This window comes from Leopardus geoffroyi, chromosome C2 (genome assembly GCF_018350155.1).
Source record: "Leopardus geoffroyi isolate Oge1 chromosome C2, O.geoffroyi_Oge1_pat1.0, whole genome shotgun sequence".
Classification (NCBI taxonomy): Eukaryota; Metazoa; Chordata; class Mammalia; order Carnivora; family Felidae; genus Leopardus; species Leopardus geoffroyi.
The window spans coordinates 39,736,299-39,761,704 of record NC_059333.1 but is presented as its reverse complement, the minus strand read 5'-3'; the positions used below and the strand labels follow the sequence as shown (position 1 = coordinate 39,761,704).

Sequence of the window (25,406 nt, the reverse complement as noted above, 5' to 3'; positions counted from 1 at the left end):
TACCATCACTTGGGGGTTAGGATGTAACATATGAACTTTGGGAGGGTCACAAACATTCAGGCTATATACCATCCTCTCTGTGCATTCCATAACATAAAGGGGAAAATGGACGTGATTGCCTGTTGCTCTGTTTCTAATTCTCTGTCACCTGTTACCTACTTTTGCTTATTTTTGGTATGAGCTTTATTCACCTACTCATTGTTCAGAATTTTGACTTGAAACAGTCTCCTTGGGATAAAAAGTCATGCTATCTTTTGGAAGTGAAGGAGAGAGTATTTTTCTTTTTTTCTGAAAAACCTACAGCAGACCCATTTGGGTATAATATACAATAGTTCTTAGTACTTACTGGGTTGTGAATTAACATTTATTGAATACCTACTTTATAAGGTCTTGTCAGAGGCACTTTATTTGTGTTGTTGCTTTTAATTCTTAAACTAAATCTTAGTTGGTAGTTCCCAGATTCATTAATAATAAGGAAACAAGGCTTAGTTTTCCTATTTGAAAACTGCTTTTTAAGTCTAAAATGTTCAACCTAGATTTAAACTAAAACCTTCCCCAAATCTAAGGAGTTGCTGCAGTAGCATCTCTGTAAATATAGGTAAATTAGATTATTAAGTAAGACTGTTAAGTCAGACTGTTAATAGTTACTAATGAGAAATGAAGATTTACCTATTGGAAGTACATAGTGCTATTCTTTTCAGTGTGGTTTAGGATAATGCTCATGATTCATATCTGTCCCATAGTTTTGAAAACAAAGGCAAAGAAATAAAGCCGATAAAGATCACATCATTGATATAATTATTGACAAATTGGAGATCCTCAATTAGGTTTATTTCCACAATTGGACTTCTAGTATCCTCACCAAAGTTTAGATTCTGGGAGGTAGAATCCTAGGAAAAGTAGACTTCAGAGAAGATTCCCTTAGACCTACCTCTTCATTGTCACATAGTTTTAAGCCTCATTACTCTGAAAAGAGACTGGTAGCTGCTCGGATTTGCTTTGAAAAGCATAGTCTGTGGCATGAAGCTGGGTGATTGCCCTGCAAAGGACAGTGGCAGGAAGGGCACGCACCTGTCTGCATGGATGTTGGCCCAGAAAATGAGACAGTGGGAGGGGCTGAGCTATGTGTACTCACTGTATTCGCCTAAACTCAGGAGTCATATCAAATATCACATCTGTCTTCCTTTGGGAAGAGTTATAGAGGAGTGTTTTAGGTCAGTTTCCCCGAGAAACAGACTCTAAGATGCAGATTTGATTGGAAACAATTTGTGTGGTCGTGTTCTCAGGAATGCATCTCTGTGCAATGAGCGAGTTGGGCAAGAGAAATCTCACTGTGATTAAATTCAGCGAGACTTAGTGGATTGTGTAAGGAGCTCTGGAGTTGGGGTGATACTTTTTAATTGCACTACCTTAAGTTGAAGTGAATGGGCTTTTATACAACTACATTGACCAGTTATTGGATGTGTTTGTCTCTGAAAAGGGGACATGACTTTAGGCAAGGTGGCTTTGTTCTACTGAAGGCAATTCCCCAGTCTCAACATGGAAGGGGGAGGGATCTGATGGCCCACAACAGTATCCAGTGCAGGGGGACAAGTACAGGAGGTAGCTACCTTTCCACTTTTATAACACTTAAAAAGAACAAATGTTTCCATGTGATAGGTCCAAGCTAAGAAGATAAGACAATTGAAAAGAATGCAAAGTGGGTCCCTCTAAAGTTGATTGGACCAGGTAGCCCAAAGGAATGGCTTAGCTCAGAACTCAGCATCAATGCTGGGTGGCTACTAAGAAGTTGGGGGAAGAACTTGTATTCAGGTGAGACAGGTATGAAACTTCTTGAAATGCTGTTACCCAGGCCACCAAAATGGAGGTCATTTTCACATTCTGTTAGGAGGGAAATAAATTAATACCACTATTTTGAGAGCAATTTGGTGAAGGACATGACATTTTCATCAGGGGAAAGGTTTGATAATTTCAGGTGCATTTTTATTTTGCAGCCATTTAAAGAAATTAAGGAAATCTGGAATGTTGAAAATGACATAATGTTTAGAGACAAATATTAGAGTATCATGTATGGTATAATCCAAGAGTCTGCAAAACTTTTCTATAGAAGGCCTGATACAAATATTCAATGCTTTGCAGGGTCATACTATGTCTGTTACTACTCAACTCTGTCTTGATAGTGTAGAAGCAGCCACAGACTTACTTAGATAAAGGAAGATGGCTGTGTCCCAATAAAACTTCATTGATGGGCACTGAAATTTGAATTTTATGTGTCATGAAATGCTTTTCATGTATAATGAAATGCTACTCTTCTTTTTTTTAATTCCCTTCTTTCTCCAAAATGTAAACGTATAAATCCCATTTTCCATTCTTAGCTCATGGGCTACATAGGTAACACACAGTGAGACTGATTTGGCCCATGGGCTATAGTTTGCTGACCTCTAGTATAGTTCCATGTGTATAGTTTTTATCCGTCTGCGCCCACACATATGCATATGTGTACCTCCATTCCCTAAATAAAAATTATCTGGAAGTATATATCACAACTTTTAATGGTCATTGGTCCTGGTAATTAGTGTGTGGCCTGAGCTTTGAAGCCAGACTGCCTGGTTTTATAAGCAGAGCTCCATCACTTAATTAGCTACAGGACTTTATGCAAAGTACTGAACCTCCTTGGTGCCTCAACTTATCTTTAAAAGTTGCTTCATTGGGCTGTTTTGAGGATTAAATGAATTAATGAACGAAAACATTTACAAATGTGCTCTGACAATAGGTACTATATACATTGTAGCTATACAAGAGAAGGTGATCAGAGACTCACATTTTGTAGCTTTAAAAAAAATTATTGACGGGGTGCCTGGCTGGCTCAGCCAGTGGAGCGTGTGACTCTTGGTCTCAGGGTTGAGTCTGAGCCCCATTTGGGTGTAGAGACTACTTAAAAAGTAAAATCTTAAAAAAAAAACATATTATTGAGCTGTATTTCACATATCGTACACTTTACCATTTGAAAGTACAATTTAATGGTTTTAGTATGTTCATGATGTTGTGAAGCCATCCCCAGTATCTATATCCAGAACATTTCCATCATCTCAACAAAAAATCTGTATATCTCAGGGATATAAAATATATCCCCAACATATATTCTTTCTTCCCCTTGTGCCCGGGCAACCACTAATCTACTTTCTGCCTCCATGGATTTTTCTAGTTTGGACATTTCATATAAATGGAATCATATGGTATGTGGCCTTTTGTGTCTGCCTTCTTTCACTTAACCTGTGTTTTCTAGATTCATTTGTGTAGCACAAATCAGAAGTTCATTTCCTTTTTAGGAGTAGATGTTATTCCATTGTATAGATATAGCACATTTGGTTTATTCTTCGCTCGTTGGTTTGTTTCTACTTTATGAATAATATGACTCATGCTGCTACGAACACTCACATACCAGTTTTTGTGTGAACGGATAGTCTCAGTTCTCTTAGGTATGTACCGAGGGGTGAAATTATGGGGTTGAGAGAACTTCACTTTTTATTTTACATACTTCTGTATTTCTTGGTTTTATCTTATTGTGATACAACGTGTTATTTGGTATGTACATATAAATAAAAGGATATATCTCTATGCTCAGATGGATATATAACCATGCTCAGATTGTTTTATGATGATATTAAGTAAATTCCGTTCTAGTATTCACCTTCCAGTAGCCAGAGCCATACAATTCATTTCACTGAAGTGGTGTCATTCGCATTTCCTGTTATTGCCAATAATTGACTTAATGTAAAATATACAATGTAAGACATTCCAGCCAATTTGAATTAATTTTTCAAGTAAAGTTTTGCTCATGAGGCCTTTTTACTGAAATACAAAGTTGACTTTATTTGTACATTCCACTTCATCCACTAGATTTAAATGTACCAAAAGGAGCAAGTGTCATGTTTGTGGTATGACTTCTTCTCTATAAACACAAGCTGCTCATGGCTTGAGATTGTTTTCATCTGCAGATCCACAGATTTATTTTTCTTAGGATCCCTCATGTTATTTTAGCTACAGTTTTGTTACAAATTTATTTTTTTACTTTGAGGAATGCCATAATAACTCAATATAAAATATACATAAACAGCGTTTTGCTAAAATACATTTAAGTAGCCTAACAAAATAAAACAACAATTCTGTGCTGTAACGCAGATTTGGGAAATCTGGCTCTAAAAGGGAATTAATATGTGTTGATGTGTCTTCTGGATTCTTAAAAAATGTGTCATGTAAAGCATTAGCCATACATTTGCGCAAGTAATAGATGTGATGAGGAGATCATGATACGATTCTGCCCCAAACTATGATTATAGCCAGATAGTTAACAGTGTCTGGTTTATCTCTCACTAATGAGCATATCCTCAGATATCAAGTGAAATCAAGATTATGTATTATAGGATGGGACATTGGCTCTTGCAAGACAGAAAAACTACAAAGGCTACTAATTCTAAAAACAAGTTTCTGGTTACAGGCTGTGATATTTTCCATAAGCACAAGAAGCTATATTTCTAGTATTCTCTCAGATGTTAGAGAAACTGAATTATTTCTGAAAATACTTTAATAATAATGGCTTTGATAAACCTGTAAGGAAAGTGACTCTGTCAAGGACTCTGGAAAAAATTCTTTGAGAACTTAAATTTTGATAACAGATAGGGAGCAATGGGTACCAATGGGAAAGTTAGGAATATACAAATGTCCTTTTTATCTATTTTTTTTCTTTCCATGGACACTTGGTGTCTGATAATATTATAAAAGAATCAGCATATTCTTTTATTTTTTTCATTGTATAAGTTCTGTGTACTGCAGTTTTTTAAAAATTAGGTTTAATTTGAATCTTCTAATCTGAATATTTTGTGAAAGGACTTCATTCACAAATGGCAAAAATTATATCTTAAAGCAATTTAAGTTATTATTGCTCAAGATTGTTATACAGTGATCCCTTTGAAATAGACTAGTCAAATGACTGGTTGTTAAGACAATGATGTCAGTCTTGTTCAATACTGTGTGGATGCTTTACATTGCAATCCATTAGTAGAAGCCTACATATCTTTGTTTTATCAAATACAGGAAATAAAAGGCAAGATGAAAAGTAGCTAGAGAACTAGAGCAGCAAATGGAGAGGCAGTTTATCTCCATGAAAGAGAGATGGACATCAAGTTACCACTTGCTTTGCTGTTCAACCTGTAAGTTTGCCACCTCTCTAGATCCCATCTCAAGACCTGTGCTTTCTTGTAAGTGGTCTGGTGCTGAGAAGCCTGGGCAAATAAGATTGTGATTGCATGAAAGTCCTCAAAATAACCATGCTAAACTATTTTAACATCCCCTTGTAAAATGTTGCCAAATTTTGAATTTCACTGGGGACATCAAAGGGTTAACATCATGGAGCTTTATATCCATTGCCCTTTTGGAAATTATTTATCTAAAAATAGACAATTAAAAAAAAAGACTATAGGAAACCAGTAGTTATCAACTCTGTGCATTTGGATATTTACTTGATATCATAATGCTCCAATTCCAGGCTTTACAATAAGACAGAAATGTGGTAAGCTTGGGCAGAAGTCAACAGGAAGCTTCAGTAATAATTGACAGGATAGTATGATTTATATAAAATATTAAATCACTAAAGTAATTTTTATTCTAGAGAAGAGGGGGCATCAAAGTAACATATATGGTGGTGTTCAACTAAAAACAATTTCCTTCTTTTCCTCTTCATGTCTTCTCATGGAGCATATATATGCTAAATTCTGAAAGCTATGGGGTTAGTGATTCATTGCAGCCTTTCCTGACATTATTAGTAATTTTTATAAGTGATGAAGAAATTAGGAAATTTGCTTTAATGGTGTTTTATTTTTTAAATATTTTTTTAATGTTTTATTTATTTTTGACAGAGAGAGAGAGAGAGAGAGAGAGAGAGACAGAGCATGAGTGGGGGAGGGGCAGAGAGAGAGGGAGACACAGAATCCAAAGCAGGCTCCAGACTCTGAGCTGTCAGCACAGAGACCAACGCAGGGCTCGAACTCACAGACCGCGCGATCATGACCTGAGCTGAAGTCAGACGCTCAACCAACTGAGCCACCCAGGCACCCCAACTTTAATGGTGTTTTAAGATAGAATAGGCACAGAACCTTACTTCTAATCATATGATTTCAGCAGGTAGACATATTAAATGGAATATTATATAGAAGCCAGCCCATAGGATTATGTGATTTGTCATTGGCAATTGTGCTATTCAATAAAGATTTATAGATTTCTGGATACTTATCTTGAAGGCATTATCTCAATTAGGATAGTTAAGATGTCACAAAGCAATAGTTGCAGATTAAAAAAAATATGTGGGGATGTTTTTTGAACTAATACTTTTCTCTGGACTTTTAAAAGTTTATTATGATTTGGTAATAATAAAGACTCTAGTACTTAACAACCAACTGCTTAACGCTTTCTGCAAACTTTTTTCTTTGGCATAAGTCATAATCCTATTTTCCACTGAGAGAAAAAAAAAAACCATCAAAGGTATGTTAAAATATTTACGCACTCTCGAATGGTGTTAGTTGTATAGGGCACATGTCCAGAATGACAATTTCGTGACCAGAAGGGTAATGGAAACCATCTTTGAGATGCATGCAAAATGCCAGGAGATCCTAGCCAGAGAGTGAGATCTGCATGAAAAGTAACTGGATGGTGAATCAGAGGGAGAAATGCATTCCAGAACACTGCTGTCAGTTTCAAGTATGCATGGCTGGATTCTGTAGAGGCTTAATGAATTTCCCCTGCTCTCCCAGAGCCATGTAGATCTTGCCCATGCTGTCTTCTGGGCCTTCATCCATAGAATGGTTCCATAATGTCACAATGCCCGAAGCATGGGGATTTTGTCTCATGGATCTTCCTCCTACTTTATAGAACAAGTGCAGGAGCCTTCTGAGAAGATTCCAAATGTTTCAGGATCATTTACATAATAATACAAATAATGGTGTGTGTGTGTGTGTGTGTGTGTGTGTGTGTGTGTGTGTGTGTGAAAGAGAGTCAAGGGTAGATGAGAGATATTGATCTTATTAATAATTTACTTGCACCCCTAATCACTTAGGGGATCATAACAATAATGGTCAGTACAGAGAACGAGAACTTTAATCTTCACAGAGATGTAGAGATGTGTATGAGAAAAGCAGAGGACCAAAACAGAAATTCCAAGACACATGTCACCACTTAGCTGTATTATGTTGAACAAGTTTCATAACCTGTATGTTCCTCCTCTCCCTTAGATTGAAAATGGAGACAATACTTCCTAGTGTGCTGTCCCTGGGAGATTCCAATGAACTATTGCCCATGGTTGTGTTTTCTAGTTCGTACACTTGAGGGAGAAGTAAAGCTCTCATTATTCTTATTAAATACATACATGCGTGTAAAACAGAAAAAGAAAATCACACTGGAGATGTGAGACATCATGAATAATTGAGATGCAAGCCTTGAATGCCTCTGTTACTCCCTGACTTTATCTGCCTTAATTTGTTTCTGTTCTTGAAGAATAGCTGTGGTATTTGCTGGAGCTAAATTTCCTAATACTGTTGTTTGCTGCTATTTGCCATATGATGAAAACTGGGTGCTTTTGTATTGGTTGGGCAGATAATTGGAGAGATGTGATAAAGAATCAAGAAGAGGGGCACCTGGGTGGCTCAGTCGGTTAAGTGTCCGACTTCAGCTCAGGTCCTGATCTCACGGTTTGTGAGTTCGAGCCCCGCATCAGGCTGTGTGCTGATGGCTCAGAGCCTGGAGCCTGCTTCGGAATCTGTGTCTCCTTCTCTCTCTGGCCCTCCCCCAACTTGTGCTCTGTCTCTCTCTGTCTCTCAAAAATAAATAAATGTAAAAAATAAAAATAAATTAAAAAAAGAATCAAGAAGAAAGAATTTGAAAGAGTATCAGGATGTGCATCTCCAAGACAGTTTTAAACATAGTTTTTTTTTTTTTTTTCTTTTTTCTGTTTAAAACACTCTGCCATGTAGGATGAGAGGACACCAAAAAATAGATCCTATCCCTTTGGGTTTAAGTACTGTTGAGATATTTATCCTCATCACTCATATAGATGAAAAGGAAGTTTTATGTGTAGAATGAGACAGACCAAGTATAATTAGACTCACCAAAACTCCATTAATACATGCTAATCTTTAAAAGCTGTGTGCTAAAAATTGATTCATTTTCCATTCCAGTATTAATTTTGTCAGCAAGTTTCTATGTATTGCTGTATAAATTGGGTAGCATCTCTTGCTTTCTGAAATATTTTCCTAAAAACTGAAAGCAAAATTAGGCAATGACATCATTTTTTGACTGTTGTCTTAAAGGAGCCTTCATCAACTAGCTATAATTAGGAGTTGGATACTTTTTCAATCTACACCATATCTTCCCAAGGGAAACTTAGGTGCTCATCTGACAGGGGAGCTATAGAGGTTGAAAAAACTCTCAGGATAATCTAGTGTGACTCTGAATGGAGAAGATGGAGAATCACTCAAAGCATTAAAAGTCCTGTTTCAGGGTCAGTGTATTTGTATTGTGAGTTATCTTTTCACTAATGCTTTACTGTTTCTCATATCACATATAGGGGTACATATAAAAGAAACAGCTCGAATGAAGAAATCTGTTTCAGAACTTGTTCTCAGAGTTTCACATCAGTTTTCAAATAGGCTGCAAAGACTGTATACAAAAATTCTATATGGCCTATGGAATTTACAGATTCTTTTTATTCCCTTCCAGGCTGTCTAACTCTTTTCTTATTGTTCTATTTATCAACAGTATAAGGTTTCACAAACATTTGTCTGTAGCCAACATGTTGTGAATTCCTTGGCAAAGATATGACCAAGGAAAGTCTTAGGAGAGACTGCACTTAAGAGGCAAAATGTGCTGTTTAGAAATAGCCTGATATATTACGTTATTTACCTTCATAATTTTTGTCAAGTATAAAGCATGTGTTACAATGCTTATTTTCATGTTTGCTTTGCATGAGCAATATCAGGCAGTGTTTATTATCTTCATAATCTTTGAAGGCCTATTTATGTTTGCTTGGATTGGACAGTCTTTTCTGGAAAATGTCAGAACAAGCTTGTGTTTATATCACATATAAGTGAGATGAAAAATTATTGATGTCAATGTAGAATTGATTGATATGCAACATATCTTATTCTTACCAAATATTTTCCAATATGTTTTGCTTTAATGGAGAGATTGATTATGTAAATCAAATGGGCATAAAAATACATTGGTATTTCTGTAGTTCTCAAGTAATTTTTTAATTTTTGCAGTCTTTAAATAACTCCTAATCCTAGGTACAGGGTTTTCTGTGTTGGTGTTGTGTCCCTAATTATGTTTTTATGGGTAAGCAATGGATCCAGATTAGCTCTTCCTCTGGTTGGATTATCTATTTTCTGGATCATAAAGCTGTCACTGCATAACCTAGAAACCTCTTTAAAGATGCATGTTTGGCTGCATTTGTTATCCAACAGATGTCTGGATAGTTAGAATCTCTAGAGTATTATAACTTGTGGTTTCAGTTACAATAAGTGATCCAAGCATTTTTTGGTCTTGCTCCTCTCTAGTTCTGGGAGAAAATCTGTAGAAGAAATTACAAAGGGTATTCCATTTCACTATTCCCCACTCTGCTTTTCCTTTATTCTTTGTCTCTTGTCTTCAAAGTTTGTGTGTGTGTGTGTGTGTGTGTGTGTGTGTGTGTGTTTTAATTGGTGAGCTGTGTCTATTACATATTGCATCTCCTAGTCGGTTTCTCGCCTAAGTTTCTCTCACCTGGTTTCTCTCACCTAAGAGGTTACCAAATTCATATTCAAATTTGGCACATAGTAAATTGCCACCGTGATGGAAAACTACCTAACTCTGTAATTTATATTTTATATTTGTCCACAAGGTCAATTTTAAAATGACTGGTTCAGACACAAAAGACCATATCCTGATGGTTTCAGTACTTGCCAAGTTTCCTTCCAGCTGGACATTTTAACCTACACAAGTCTGAGGAAGTGGATGTCACTGAAGGCAAAGGCTGGAGATTCTGTGCACAGAAGAGTTGGTGGTTTTTGGAGGGAGGGAGGTTCTGAGAGGGCAGCGAGGCTAGCGGGGCTTGCAGTCTGGGTCTGGGAAAACAGGGTGGTGGGAAACACCTGGGCACTGAACTGCTTGTCAACCTGCAATGATTGCCTCCGGTGTGCAGGTGCTGTGTTTCTTACAAAAACGCAGTAAATTATGGTCTGCTAGGTTCCGTGGGTTTTATGTTTCTACTCCTCTTTTGAATCTGAACTTAAAGATATTTTGGCAAGTTTAGACAGTTTTCACCTCATTGTTTCTGACAGTACTACTACATGGAAATTTTTAAGTCAGTTCTAAATGTGTCTTGAGAAAACATCTTTATGCACAGAAAAACATCCCTCTGCTAATAAATTATTTCACTACCATAGTTAAGTATCTTTTACCATTGTTTTCATGTGCAAGGGTTGTAATAAGAAGATAATTGTAATTCACGTGTCATAATAAATTTAATCTTTGGTTCAAGAATACATTTTGATTGTGATGACTTTAAAAAGAATTATTGTCCAACATTGAAGTACTAACTATGAAGATATTTAGTGCTCATCAAACTGGCAAAAATATTTGTAAAATATGAGAAAAATAATTCTTATATACATACAATACAAAAAGCATTTAGAAATAAGTACACTGCTTTCTTAAATGCATAGAAAGTTGGCCAAAGACAAAACACAGAGAAAAGAATGCTATATTTGCATAATGTTTACCTTCACTAATATGAAAAGAAATGCAAATTAAATAGATACTTTTAATCTGTAATAATGATAATTAGTAGTAAAAAATAATGTGAATATTGGTACAAACTTGCTGAAATATTTAGCACCCACAATGAAATATGTAAGTGTATATATATGCTTAGGTTCAACAAATTATCTAAACATATTTTTAGGAATTTATCTTATCTACCCTTTGATCACGTAAGTAACAAGTATATTTGTACACATGTCTGTGTATCCAAATGTTGTACATCTATAGAGAATTGGGTAATTTATATTACAGGGTAGAATGAATATTATAAATCCCTCCAGAGGGGTTAATCTACATATACTGACATGGAATGGTTTTCCAAGATAATATTGCTAGTGAAATAAGCATGTTTTAGCACAGTATAAATAGTGATGTGAGTATGTATATACATCCAAAGTGTACTTGGTGAATTTTTTTGGTTACAAGGGATATTATGTAGAACTTACACTTTCTAAATATTCTGCAACTTAGCATTAAACAAGAAATCTGTGATGTTTTGAAATTTGAAAAGAGGAGGTTTTTTAAAAGAAAGAAGGGAGGTTTTTATGTGGTTAAACATGATCTAAATATTTACCTGAAATGAAATTACAGTTCCTGAGTTGGATGGCTCCAACTCTTATTTTTCCCCCCACTTTGTGTTTCCTCTACTTTGTGTTTCCCGTACTTAGTGTTGAGGTGCTATCTCCACGTAGATCTTACTTAGAAATTCTTAACTAGCATTTAAAATGATTGCCCTGGGGCTCAGACAAACAAATGCAGTTGTATGATCATTACCAGTGATAATGTTATAAAGTAGGAGAAGATAGTAGGACTGTCTCTCGCATCGGTTTGTGATCATTTGTCACTGTGTCAGTGTTACATGTCAAGTTGTTAGTAAAGGTTGGATATTTTGATACAGTATCAAACACAAGATATATTTTTATTTGTATTTATAATAAATATGACTTATCTTTATTAAAGCAGGGGTAAAGCAGGGGATTCATTTTTTTTTTTTAATATAGGAATAAGCTACCAGCTTCTCTTAGTCTAATGGCAAGAATTCTGATCCAAAAGAGTATCTAGACTCTTAGTACCTATGAAATGAAAAGTTTATTTTTATGCATCTAAGCATTTCTTGACTTTCAGGTCATAAAACATTCTACCCACACTTCCAGGTTTTACATTCCTATTTTTCATCTTCTCTTTTTATCAGGATCATGTTCCCCAGTATATGGTTACCACATTACATCTTATCTATAGCAATAAAATTAATTGGAAGCATGTTCAACTTACTTAAGAGCTATAGTAAATGGTGTTGGCAAGTGATTGTGCTTTCTTAGAAGTAGGACATGCTTTCATAGTGGATATGACTCTGACAATCAAACATTCCCTAAAACTCAGGTGTGCTGGAGTGTAGCTTTTCAGTAACTTAATTGATTATTCCTTTCTACCCAATAGCAGAAAACCTAACCTAATTAATTCTGAGTATTCTTAGTCTAATGATATCTCCGCTGCTCTCAGTTTATTGCAATGTCCAATTTAGAGTTGACACCTCCTCTCAGATTCTTTCCTCACCCTCTCCCTGAGTTTGCCTCTGTATTCCTAGAGTCAGTTGTTTCACAAAAACTGTCAATTAAGAGGTTGCTGATTGCTGCTTGGTTTTGTCATTTCCTTCTTATCCTGGCCTGTGTTTCCAAACATATTCCCTCCCCCTACTCTGTTTCTCAGGGCATTCTCTGTACCGTCCCCCCCCTCCCCCCACCCAACTAAGTAATGACCTATTTAAGTCCAGTTCATCTCCTAGTCATTGTGATTCTTCCAAGATTCTCAGTTGGGGTTTCTTGGGCCATGTCTTCTGCGGCAGGGTACCCATATCATAGCTATTGGATATACTGGGGTCACATGGAAACTTTTGGATCTTTTCATAAGACACCCAGGAGTTGAGGGAAACTAGAGAGGGGGAAGTCTCCAGGCTTTCGCCCTTAGACACACCTTGTTGCTATCTATACTTTCATATTCCTGGAGTCTGTTGTAAGACGTGAGCCTCTGAAGCTGTTGCCTCCCAAAAACCTCAGCTAGAAAGTGAGAAAATGAGTTATGGTGCCTTGTTATATAATCAAATACTTCAGATTTTAAAGGGAGATTCTATTACAATCTTTCTTCCTTGACCAAGACTTCTCTCCTGCTTCTAATTATTCTACACTTCTTTTCTGTGTTCATATTTCCTTTGCTGTCTTAAGTCTGGATTTTTTTTCCTTTTTTCCTTTTCTTTTGGTGGTCAGGTGTTAGTGGTGTTGGAACTGAATTGAGGAGTTGGGTCTGTGGGCTTGCATTTCCATTCAGGCTTTTTTCCTAACTGAATCCCAGATTCTCAAACTCTGAAACCAACAATCTAATGTATTTGTTCTCTGGTCCCATTTCTGAAAACCACCGAATGACCACCCTGTGTTTTCAGTGTTCACACTGGGGAAGGTTTCTTTTAGTTATGGGGGGGGGGGAAGGAGGTTATATATCAAAAAAACCGTATCAGTTAATGTGGAATATCCTATTACACAATTGAAGTAGTCTTCCTCTGAAGTGTATAGTAAACTGTGTAATCAGTTACTGCATCTTAGGAAAAACATTGAAGATTTATAGTTTAAAAAGATAACTAACAGAGCTATATTGTTAACTGATATTGATTCTATTAAATCAGAGTATTTTTAAACAGTGCAAAAAGAAATATAAAACTTTATTATTTTTTCCTCATATTGCTTTAAAGAAAGGATTTTGACTTGCAGAGTTGTGGTATAGGCTAGTGACATAGTCTATGACAAATATAATCCATATGAGGGGAGACATATACATTGTGACTAAGAAAGACCTTAGACTCTTGACATCAGACCACCTTGTTTTAAATCCTAGCTCTACCATTTAATAGTTTCATAATTTCTCCTAATCTCAATTTTCTCATTCATTAAATAAATATTGTAGCATAGTTGAGAGCATTAAATGAGATATTTCATGTAAAGTACTTCACACAGTGCCTGTCATATTCAGCCTGAAGAAGATGTTCACTGACATTTTTATTATGTTTATTTTCCCTCCTACTAAAAATGTCACAGACTAAACAATAAAATTAAAACTGAGTTACTGGTATCAAGAAGAAAAACATGGGTGATTTCAGGCAGCCAGTGGGGAGATTTCAAGATATGTTATGAACCAATATCCCATAGATTTGAGTTAGGAAAGTGAGAGGCAAAACAAGCCTGAATAGAAGCAAAATTACAGCAGAGTAGATTTCGTGTTCTGGTAAGAAGTTGGGGAAACCCCAAATGTATGTAGATCACATAAGGGTTCTGGAGACCACGTAAAGATAATAGGTTAATGATTTTGTCCCCTTTAACTCTTGTTGAGAAAACTAAATGTACTAGCTGACTCTTAAATATCCTGATCTATCTTCATCAATTGTCTTAGAAGAAAAATCATAGCACCACTTCTCTGTCTGTTGCAACTTATTAGTAGTAGGGTCTTTTGTTTGTGGTGGTTCATTTTCTTGTGTTTTACTTATGCTTATTGTTGAATGTTATGGATATTTTCAAAATACCTGGTAGTTAAAACAAAGGTCTGATTTAATGTACCATCACCAAGAAGAGGCTAAACCATAGGGACCACATCAGATATTTAATACATTTTAGGTCACAGATGAATTGACTTTTTTAAGGTTTGCATTAGAGTAATACAAAGACTTGGAAACAAAAGAATTGAAGAGATGAAGTTTTAATATGAGAAAATATCCTCTGTTATTCTGGTTGGAAAATGCAGAGCTATGTTAAGTAATGCAATACTTGTCCACAGAAAAAGACAAACATGATTTTGAAGGACTCATGTGTCTTTGCAAAGCAAACTAGGGATTGCCTTTGTTTAAGACAAAAAAAGACGCTGAAACCGCTTGATGATTCCAACACTATTCATGACTTGCCGTGCTGACATTCTATAGATTGATGGAGTCTTCAAGTGTGGAAATACTGAGTCATACAGAAGATGAGACGTTTCAATAATGAAAAAAATATTTATGCAGTCAGCAGATTGTCAGTTAAGGTGGTTTAGATTATAAGAGTCACCAAACAGAGACTGTGTCAGGTTGCAAATTATTCCGACCACAAGATCATTTGAAAACAAGTAAAGCAAATTTAGAGTGAATTGGTATACTCCAAAGTCCTTTTCTTTCTTCCCCCCTTTTTCTCCCGTCTTCTCTTTCTCCTCTTTTTTTTTTTGAAAGGAAAACTATTGACTCTCTATCTAAACATAATACTAGTCACATGAGAAAAAAAAATTAAGATGGAACTAACCTTTTTTCAGCCAGTGTTGCTTTTTCCCCAGTATGCAAGTGCTGTAGAATTTAGATAGTGACTTGTGGTTCTGTGAGGTGCTTCTTTGCCTTTTTCTGTTCGTTCTCCCTTTATGTAGTATTTTTTGTAGATTGTCTTAATGTCTGCCGTCACTGACTGTTTTGTAATGGCACTCATTGTTTTGTGAAATTCTTTGACAAATTGGAGGGACAAGAAGTGAAATCACTGCAGCTGTTTTAGTAACAATCACAATTTAGAACCATACGGGCTCATTTAACCATTCAATGTCTGACAACCAGCACAGACTTAACACAATTTTAGATCAAGGATCAAGAAAAAATCCTGTGATCTGAGCACTCTCCCAGCGGCAGTGCTGTTGCATTTCCACCCACTTAGTCCATAGCCTTCCTTTATGTTTTAGTATTTGGTTTTAAACAGCTTAAGAGCAATCAGTTCCCTGTCTTTTTCTTCCAAATGATTATGCCAAAAATAAAGGAACCTGAGGTAAGTGACTTCAAATGGGTATAAGCTGAAGGTGCTATGCTAATTGCCCATATCAGAAATTAGTCAACTGACTCCATTAGAACGAAATCAGTCACGTTTTCTGTTTCTTGTTTGATAGACTTCTTCCTACTCATTTTAGTTTTCAGTTGGAAGCTATACATGTTCGCTTATTTTCCTTTTGTTACTACTTTTAGAAACTTATCTGTAAATCATATTTTCTTGCTATGAAGTATAGATTTTTATAAGCCATGTTAAATATTTTCTGGAGAAAAAAATAAGTAAACTTATAAAACAATATAGGTGTGTGCTATTAGCTGGGAACCAACTATGTCTATTTTACTGGCAATATTAGATCCAGGTTTTAACCATGTCTAATTGCTCACCATATTTTGTAGCAATACAAAATATGTGGAGTACATTTCAAAATAGCACCAGAATTTACTATTTTAGTTCAAAAGTATCATTATTATTCCTGAAAAGTATTAACTGAGATGCTACCTAAATTCCCCCAAAGATTAGTTACATTGTTTTTTCCAAATTTCAGCTCCTTTTGACATTAGAAGTAAAAAGGTTTCATTTACATTATTTTATCTTATTGATTATTCATTTATACTCCAAGAAAATGAAAACCACAGTAAAGAATTTATACTGCACAAATAGCACTGCTCTGGTCTAGCAGATTAGGCCCAGTTTTGAGTGATTCCTGTTTTAATGCTTTTTGTTTTTCTCACTGTCACCTTTTCTAGGTCTACAGCATCAAGACAAGAGCAAGGAATCACCCTGGTACTGAAACACAGTATTAGCAAGTCAGGTTGAAGTGTGAATCCATGGGCCCACTGGGAAAGAGGCTGCCAGGATTTCCCATTCTGCAGTGGGACACAATAGACATGGAAGAAGAAGAGGAAATGTCAGCCAGCTAACTTTGGTTTGGAGCCTTTTCTTGAGAAAGCAGAGTGGGTCCTAGACATTGAAGAAAAGCATTTTTATTTGTTTGTTTTTTTTCCCTCATCTGAGCCTTTGTCAACTGTGCAAATCTTTTTTTTTTTTTTTTTTTTTTTTTTGTCTTGCTTTTATCAATACATGATTTAATTTTTGTTTCATTCTGATTTTTTTTCTTTTTCCTTTTTGAACCAACCATCTTGTCAGGAAAAGATGAACCAGACATGAAAATGCTCATCCTTTCAGGAATACAATTTTGTAGCTCTATGTGTATCTATTTTTGTAGAATACAGAAAGTTTGATTTAGCATTGATGGGCTATTTTTGAGGGATGTATTTTTTTTAATATTGTAAAAATTGGTAAGTTCTGTTTAAAGAACTTGCTCTCAGAGAAGCACTGGCAAAAATGTTAAAAATGCTTGTCTTTAAAATGTCTGTGATATGCTCTGTGCTTTCTAGGTTACCTCAAGTGTTTGATAGTTCCTCCTTTTTACAAAAGTAGCAGCATAGCCAAGCCAAGATAGTATTGTTTTACATTAAATCTCGGCGAAGATTTAATTCCATGTTAGCTCACTTAGCTTTGAGTTATATGTATAGATTGAAAAGGAAGTTTTCTAATGACCATACTAAAGAAAGGATATTTCATTACTTCGATTTGTCCCAAAGAGTACTTGGAGTTTGACTAAGAAGAAAGTTTGCATCAACTTTCAGTCAGAGGGAGAGACTGCCTGGAGTATATAATTGTCTTTCTAGCCCATCCAACTTTGATAAATGGAACCGGTTTGTATCCAACCACTGGAAAAAAAAATACATTAACCCATGCTACCTTTGATTGCCAGTGACTTAGTTTCCTTGTTTCTAATTATTCAATCATGGCAATTTTTAAGGTCATATTTTAAGTGGGTGTTTTTGTTTGTTTGTTTGTTTGTTTTCGTTTTTATTTTCCGAGATATTTTGAATGGAAAATATTTGGGAGGCTACTAGACACAGCACAGGCCTTTAATTCAGTGGCTATTTCTGACGTTACTCATCATTATATATTGAAAAATAATATATTGTATATGTGATTTTAAACATAGGTTTTTTTCAAGTCTTTTTTTGGTTGTTTAAATCTGGTCTTAGTTGATTGAACTCTTTTTAAGAAAATGATTTAGGGTAAAATGAAATTTAAATTAGAATATGCCACAATTACTTAAATTGGGGTAATAAATTAGCCACTTATTATTTGAAATTTATTCATGAAAACTCAGGATTCAACTTGACGTGGCCCTCAGGACCTAAATAAGGTGAAGTTGGAATTATCATTAAGAACCTGTTGGGAAAAGATTAGGGTTATAAAAGTAGCAGTTAGTAATATTTTAAGGATTTTTGATTCAAGTCCATTCTCTCAAAGCTGCTTCCAGAGATGGGTCACATTAAAGAGTTAGGGTTATATAGAAGTTTTAGTTTGGTAAAAGTTTCTCAAATGTCCCCCATCCTTGTCTTCACCAATATGAAATACAGTGTTTAGTGAAATACCACTTTCCATTTTAAATTGTGTATATCTTGTGTGTAAAGATTTTAGCTATAAGAACAACACAACCTTTGCTCAGCTAGGCAGGGTTCTTACAGATAATTTTAAAGTAGTTCCCTTATCTCTGTTTTTTACATTGGTTGTCTTTCCTGGTGCCTCCTGTGAGTTATAAATCTATACACTCTCTTGTATTCTTATCACTCCATAAATTGCTTCTTCTTACCTAGACTCTCCTTAACACAATATGCATATTTTTACCTAATGTGAGGTTGAAACTTAAGGAATTTTTCACTTACTAATGACATGAACTTTGAGTTCTAGGGAGTGGCTTGGTTAAATTATCTATATTTTGATCTATAATTTGATTTGTTATGGTTGTATGTACTTTGTCCAATCTGTGGAGCATGAAGTTGATTGAATCTATAAAATCGGTTTCCTGTTGTGTCCTCCTGAGTTTTCAAAGACAAGTATTCAGCAGTTCCGGATGACTCATTGGGGATTATTTATTTCCTTCCTCTTCCTTTGGAACCTATTAACTTCCTTTGCAGTTTCTCTTAGAACAGTGTTGTACTCCAACTCATTCAGATCATGCAATTGGATTTTCCCAATTAAGGGAGAAGAAAAGTATTAACTCTCTGCTCCGTTCCTTCTTCTCCATTGAATTGAATTCAAAAGGAGAGCAGACAATTGGATAGCTTCACCCTGAATTTGGACTGTGTTCTGTGCCACTGTAGGATGGTACATTGTGCACGGTAGAATGTAGGATGAAACATTCCTTGGCTCTGCGGCCCAAGAAAAGTTGGGGACCTGAATTCTGCTGTATCTAGGAAAGATTTGCAAGTGAGGTCTCTTGTTGAGAAAAGACATCATTGACATATTGCAAGGATTAGATCCTTGCAAGATAAGGAATAGATCAAAGTCTAAATAAAAAGAGAGTGCATGTCTCTATAATTGCCTGGCATCCCCTTGTTATGATCATTTTACCTTTACCACCAGAAGTTATAAAAGAGAATGGGTTGTAATTTAGCATGATATTCTGACCTTAAGTTTAAAATGCTATCACTGTCTGGTTTTGCTTTCATCACATCAAAACGATGCTGTTGAACTTATAGACTTCTAACCTGCTTTAAAGAGGCTACCAGCTTCCTCCCTAAATCATTTGAAACCACTCCACCTTTGACTATTTTAAAAATTAGACTTTATTCAAGGTTTTGGAAGGTGTGAGCTAAACCATATAAAATCATCTCATTTATTTGACATCTAATCCAGGCTTTGGCCACTACACTATCATAAGTTAATGAACAACTCATGAGTTGGATCTCAACAGGCTACTTTGTCCCTCATCGTTTATTTGAAAGAGCCTCTAAATATTTTAAAAATCAATGTTTCTTAAGAAGGTTAATCATCCCCTTCCTAACTTTCATCTGTAATTTTTCTTCTTTCTCTTTCTTCTTAAAATTATTTACATTGTCATTTAAGCAAAAATGCCCAGGGTTGCTCCAAATGTTGCAAGTAAGAACCAGTGGTTTGCAAATAATTGAGGAATTAGTTCTTTGAACTTTATAACAAACCTAAAAAAAAAAAAATTCTAGGCATTGGTGTAAAACATGCCCTTGAGGAGCTCATTATTCATTTTGCAAACCATATTTCCTATTCCTGTTCTAAGACCTGCAGAATAGGACTGGATCTATCTAGTTTTTGCATTTGTTCTGTGGTTTAGTGTTACATGTGTCATTTAAAGTTGCAGTCAGAAACTATATTTTAAGAAACTAAATTCTATTTCTTACTGGGTGTCCCTCCGTTTGTTACACTGTATTTGCCAAATTAAGTCAATGAGGCATTAAGTGGTGGTAAAGGAAAGTATACATGCTGGAGTTTTGACTGGGGGATGAATAGAAAAGTAGAATGAATTAATGGAAAAGATCATTGGTTTGTATATTAGGTCATTCTCTGAATTCTGCCTTGGCCACAGTTAGATATGTGTGATTTGGGGTTTATCTTATGAAGAAAGTGAGATAATAATACCTAACTGGCAGGCTGTGAAGTGTGGAAATCATATCTATATTATATATATATATATATATATATATATATATATATACACATATATATGTATATATATATGTATATATATATCTCATATATATGTGATCAATCATATCTGTCTCATTATAGCTATTTAATAAATGACAGGCACCACAAATGTCTATCAATTTTGTAAGTAGGTCATAAAACTGAGCTCCCAAATGTCCCTTCTCTATACTTTCCATATCTATTTCTGCAGCAATCCAATAGATATATGAATACTTTTTCATGACAAATTGTTGCAAGAGAATCTTTGCCCACTACTATTTGTTGAAGATAAAATGTAAATTTCTTAATTATTTCTGTTACTTTAGTGTGTCATTTATGAAAGAAAATAACCTTTTAGTGGTATGTAGCCCCAACTGTGAGTTTTCTTACATATTCCAAAGTTTTATTCATCCAGGATCCCAAATCAAGGCAACATCTTTATTAAATCACCAAAGTTTATATTTTTCAATTACATTTTGGGCTTCCTTAGCACCTGGAATAAAAACATCTCTTTTGAAGTTATCCATTTTTTTTTTCTTTTACTTGCCTTGGAGGAAAAATTGCAGAATATGGTGGAAAAAGATTGTTTGCATGAAAAGGGGAGGGAAAAGAAAACCCTTTACGATCTCAGCAGATTTACTCTGCTTGAGAAAAAAAGAAACAATTTTATTGGAAGCAGATGTTGACACTGTGTCAGTTATTGAAGATGGAAAGAGTTCGCTTGAGCCATTGCAGTTACAAAGGGGTATTGATGGCAGTTAGAATCCCTGTGATGGATCACCTTCACGGCAGACATAAGGACAGCAGAAAAGCAGAAACTGTATGAGACCACTGAAATCAGCCTGCTGATTTTAACGTACAGGATCCTAAGGATCCAGTTTCATTTTGTTTTGTTTTGTTTTGTTTTTTCTTTCCTCCAGGATGAAAGACACATCTGTCAGAAAATTTAAGGCTTCTTTGAGAAATTTACTTTTATTCTCTAAAAACATGGCCTAAGAGCCCTTTAAATCTCTTATTTTTAAAGTACTAAAAGTAGTATTAAAGTCATTTTAGAAAAATCAGGTTATAGTTTTATCTCAGTGACGTATGTTGAAAATAAATACATAAACTACACAAAAATGGATGATTGAAGATTGGGGTATGGGTGGGCCCTTCCAGGAAACCTTGGTCTCAATAGCTTTAATTACCTTAGTAACTTGGTCATGGACATTGGTCACAGAACAGACTTTCAGGCTTTTCTCTTTTAGTGCTGTCTTGGAATTTACTCCTATATACTTTTCCAAAGTATAGAAATAGCCATTATTATTAAAATATCTTGATTTTCCTATTTCCTTTATTGTCCATTATGCTTTTTTATTTGTTTGAAAAATTTTTATAGTTTCAAATAATTAATCAAACTAATGTTCAGTCAAAATTGCAAATTAACTTGATCCGATAATATGTAAATGTCCTTTTAAAGGTCCAAGGCATACTATTGAATTAAGTGTAATTATGTAAGTAAACAATGATACCTTCTAGAAAAGGGACAGTCACCATCAAGTAGCTTCCTTTTTAACAATTTCTGGACTACTAAATTTTGACTTAAGAATAACTCTTTTAGAATATAAGATTCTTTAGGGTTTTTTTTTTTTTTTGGTGTATGCATAAGATGTGAACTTTTCTAATGATATCTCTTTATACTAGTAGAGATGTACATTTTTTTTTCTATGCTGTGGCTAGGGCAAAAATGAATGATTATTTACACACATGATTTAATTTCTTAGGATATTTACAATCTTGGATATTATATATGATTTTAAAATACTATTCCATTCATTTTTCTGGATGTACAATATAGGGAAGAGTTTTCATGTGAATTCTTTGTTCATTTTAAAGTGCATATATTGAAAGAGAAAACGTGGATTAATTTGTTTTTATCATATACATCTAGGTAAGGTGAAATACTTTTATAAAAAAATAGTGTAGAAGACTATATTTGTCACTTGGTTAGGTAAACTGAAAATAATAATAGAAATATTATCTTACAACATTGAAATACAATGAAATTCCAGACTTGTGAGTTTTATGAGCAATTTTATGCTATCTTAATTTTACATTTCCAGAAAGACAAATTAACTAATCTTACCTAGTTGTCAGTCTTTAATTCATAAAACTTTTGGGTTTACAAGCTCATTATGAAATCATAATTTTTGTTTGTTTTTCTTGGGATTGTGGAAAGAGACATTTTCATATTTCTATTCACTCTTCAAATGCAGGTCACATAACTATGTGTCAGTGATATAAGATGATGGAGGACTTTGTAGTAAAAACTGTCACCTTCAATTTGTTCAATAAATAATTTAATGTGAATTTAATGTTTATATTTTAATGTAGCATTTTCGTTTGGTCTGCCTTTCTTGAAAATGAACTCAAGCTCACTGTTTTCTTCTTCTCCAGTTAAGGAGTTTATAAATATCTTTGAAAACTAAAGCTAAATATTAGTGAGTCTTTTTTATGAAGTTAATTTCTAAGGCCAAGTTAATTTCTAAGGCCAAGTTGTTAATAGTGAAGAGTGGGTTATAAAACAAGTGTTCATAATGGAAGAACGAGTGAAATGTATTAAATTACATAACAACAGGAAGCTTCTGAAGTTTTTTCAATGTTTATTTATTTGGGAGAGAAAGAGAGAGAGGAAGAGAGAGAGAATGCCAAGCAGGCTCTACACTGCTAGCCTGGAACCCAAGGCAGGGCTTGATCCCATGAACCAACCAAGCCAACCGTGAAATCATGACCTGCGCCAGGATCAAGAGTTGGACACAACCAACTGAGCCACCCAGGCACACCGTGAATTTTTTAATGCAATGCTTCTAAAGCTATCAATTGACTCTTTACACAAAGTACATTTTGTTGTTTTGTTTTTACTCTTATTGATACAGAACTTGCTGTAAGTAGTATGGAAAATCACACACACACACACACACACACACACACACACACACACACAAGACCAAAAACTTACAATTCATTGACAGTGAAGAACTACACCGAGAAAGGAAAATTCCAAGACTATATTTTTGAAGGAAGTTAGAGTTTTCCTACAATGGCGTCTACTTTCTTATTAAATGAATTTTTAATGTGGAAGTGCAAAAGTCTAGAAATAAGTGTTTAAATCAGTAGACCCTCCAACATTATAGGTGAAATAATTTGGCATTCTTAATTGTTGCTATATTTAGACTAGACTAGTGTTATGAGTTTTCTATGGCTGCTGTAAAAATTACCACAATCTTAACATCTTCAAACAAATTTATTATCTTAACCACTTGGTAGGTCAGACATTTGGCACTGCTCTCAGGCTAAAATCAGCGTCAGCTGCATTCCTTCTGGATGCCCTAAGGGAGAATCTCTTTCTTTGCTGTTCCAAGTTTCTAGAGTCCTTGACTAAAGGCCCCCTCCTTCATCTTGTAAGCCATTAGCCATCAAGTCCTTCTCACAAGGCATCATTCTGACCCTCTCTTTCACCTCTCTCTTACATGTTTAAAGAAATTTGTAGTTACATTGGCTCTACCTTGATAATCTCCTCAACTCAGAGTTCTTAATTTAATTACATCTGTAAAGTCCTTAAATATAAGGTAACATATTCACAGGTTCTAAGGATTAGGATTAGGATGTGAGTATTTTTGGGGGGGGCACTATTCTACTACCACAATTACTATTAGATTTAAGTTTATTTATTTTTTTTTACCAGCCTTATAATCTGGGAGTATTTAATATATCACTGAAACTAGCAAGGCTTGTTCCATGTTCGCAATGGTCGTTTGTGTAGGATTCGTCTTCATTCACTTAAATAATTGCATACAAAGGGAATTTCTGTTCTTATTTCAAACATTTCACGTGGTTATTATAGTGCCTTGGAATCTAAAGGGCTATGTGGTATTTATGTCAGACAAACACTCGGGGTGGGGGGGTGGTGGAGAGAAGGACATCTGGTGCAGATTCTTCCTAGCTGAAGTGTGTTTTCTCTGGGGACAATCAACTACCATTTAATTGTTTTGCTTCCTTTTTTGGGGAACATGATCATCCTGTGATGTCCTAAGTCTCCAGGCATCTCATTTGACCTGCTTATACACATTTGACAAAATATCTATATATGACCACACTGACATGGTAAAGCTTTTACATTTTTGTCCAGATTGAATCATTACATCTGTTATCAGTTAAGCAGTGGAAAAACTGTTATGGAAAGCAAACATATTTTGATACATTTAATGTGTAAAGTAGGTTCCTGTGCTTTGGAATGCTGTTGATCAATAAATGAGCTAGACTGTCTTAGAAACAACACTCGAACACAACTGTTTTACTTCCCACACCAAGTTTGGCTGTGGCTGAATGAAGAACATGAGCATTGATCTTTGCTTCTCACTTGTAAAAGAGACTATTTGCAGGGAGCCAAATATAGCAACAGAGGATTTATTATCTTGCCAAAAAATACAAAATCTGTTCCCCTTTAAACACGATACTCTATCCTTTTCTTGTGGATCTTGCTAAAAGGAAAATATAGCTCTAAACTACCCCATTCCTTCTGCTGAAAGTTTCCTACGTTTTTTCAAATGGGCTATGTGTGGTTTTGTGTTTTATATTTCCTAAAGAAAATGGCTGTATGCGAAATCCATCCAGTATTAATCATGTTCCTTGCCAAAACAAACAAACAAACAAAACTGAAAATGTTTCTAAATCAAAGAAGAGAGTCAACAGCAATTAAGAAAATCACACTTTGCTAGTTTCAATATTAACTATGTATCACTGGGTGATGTTCTGTGTTTCATTTTGTATTGAACCAAAAAAAAAAAAATTTTTTTTAAATCGGCTTCAACCAACAGGTGCTTTCTTTAAAGGCCTTAGAACATGGGTGTTTTGCTCTGGATGTCGTCTGACTAGTCTAGATTATAATGTTGGTAATGACAGTTAACTCTTCTGCTTGGTTTATGATGTATATACAGAATTTTAAAAACAGTTTTGCAAACATCACCAAGAAAATAAGCTTTCCAGTGACAGCTTTACCAGACATCTTCGTGTGGGATTTTAAAACAAACACAAGGCTGTTTGGAAATACTTGGTATATGTAAATATGCAAAATATGCTGAACAGTGCTAACAGCTGTAGGGTGTATGTACTCCCTCATCCTTGAGCAGAATATTTTGGTGGCAGTGATGGTTGTTTTTTCCATCTTAGCTTCTCATCTCC

At 35.0% G+C, this 25,406-nt stretch overlaps 1 protein-coding gene across 5 annotated transcripts in view; it reads left to right on the top strand.

Moving 5' to 3' along the window:
• Positions 1–22,535, top strand: part of VGLL3 (vestigial like family member 3) — a 48,114-nt gene extending 25,579 nt beyond the window's left edge. For 4 of the 5 annotated variants that reach the window (XM_045501680.1, XM_045501679.1, XM_045501683.1 and 1 more), the window contains exon 4: positions 16,409–22,535. In XM_045501680.1, the coding sequence (XP_045357636.1) occupies positions 16,409–16,452 (44 nt within the window). In that variant the 3' untranslated portion in view covers positions 16,453–22,535. Of the gene's footprint in view, positions 1–5,094; positions 5,211–16,408 lie in introns of all 5 variants that reach the window. The other variant, XR_006718271.1, reaches the window with a different exon arrangement.
• The last annotated feature ends 2,871 nt before the right edge of the window (positions 22,536–25,406 follow it).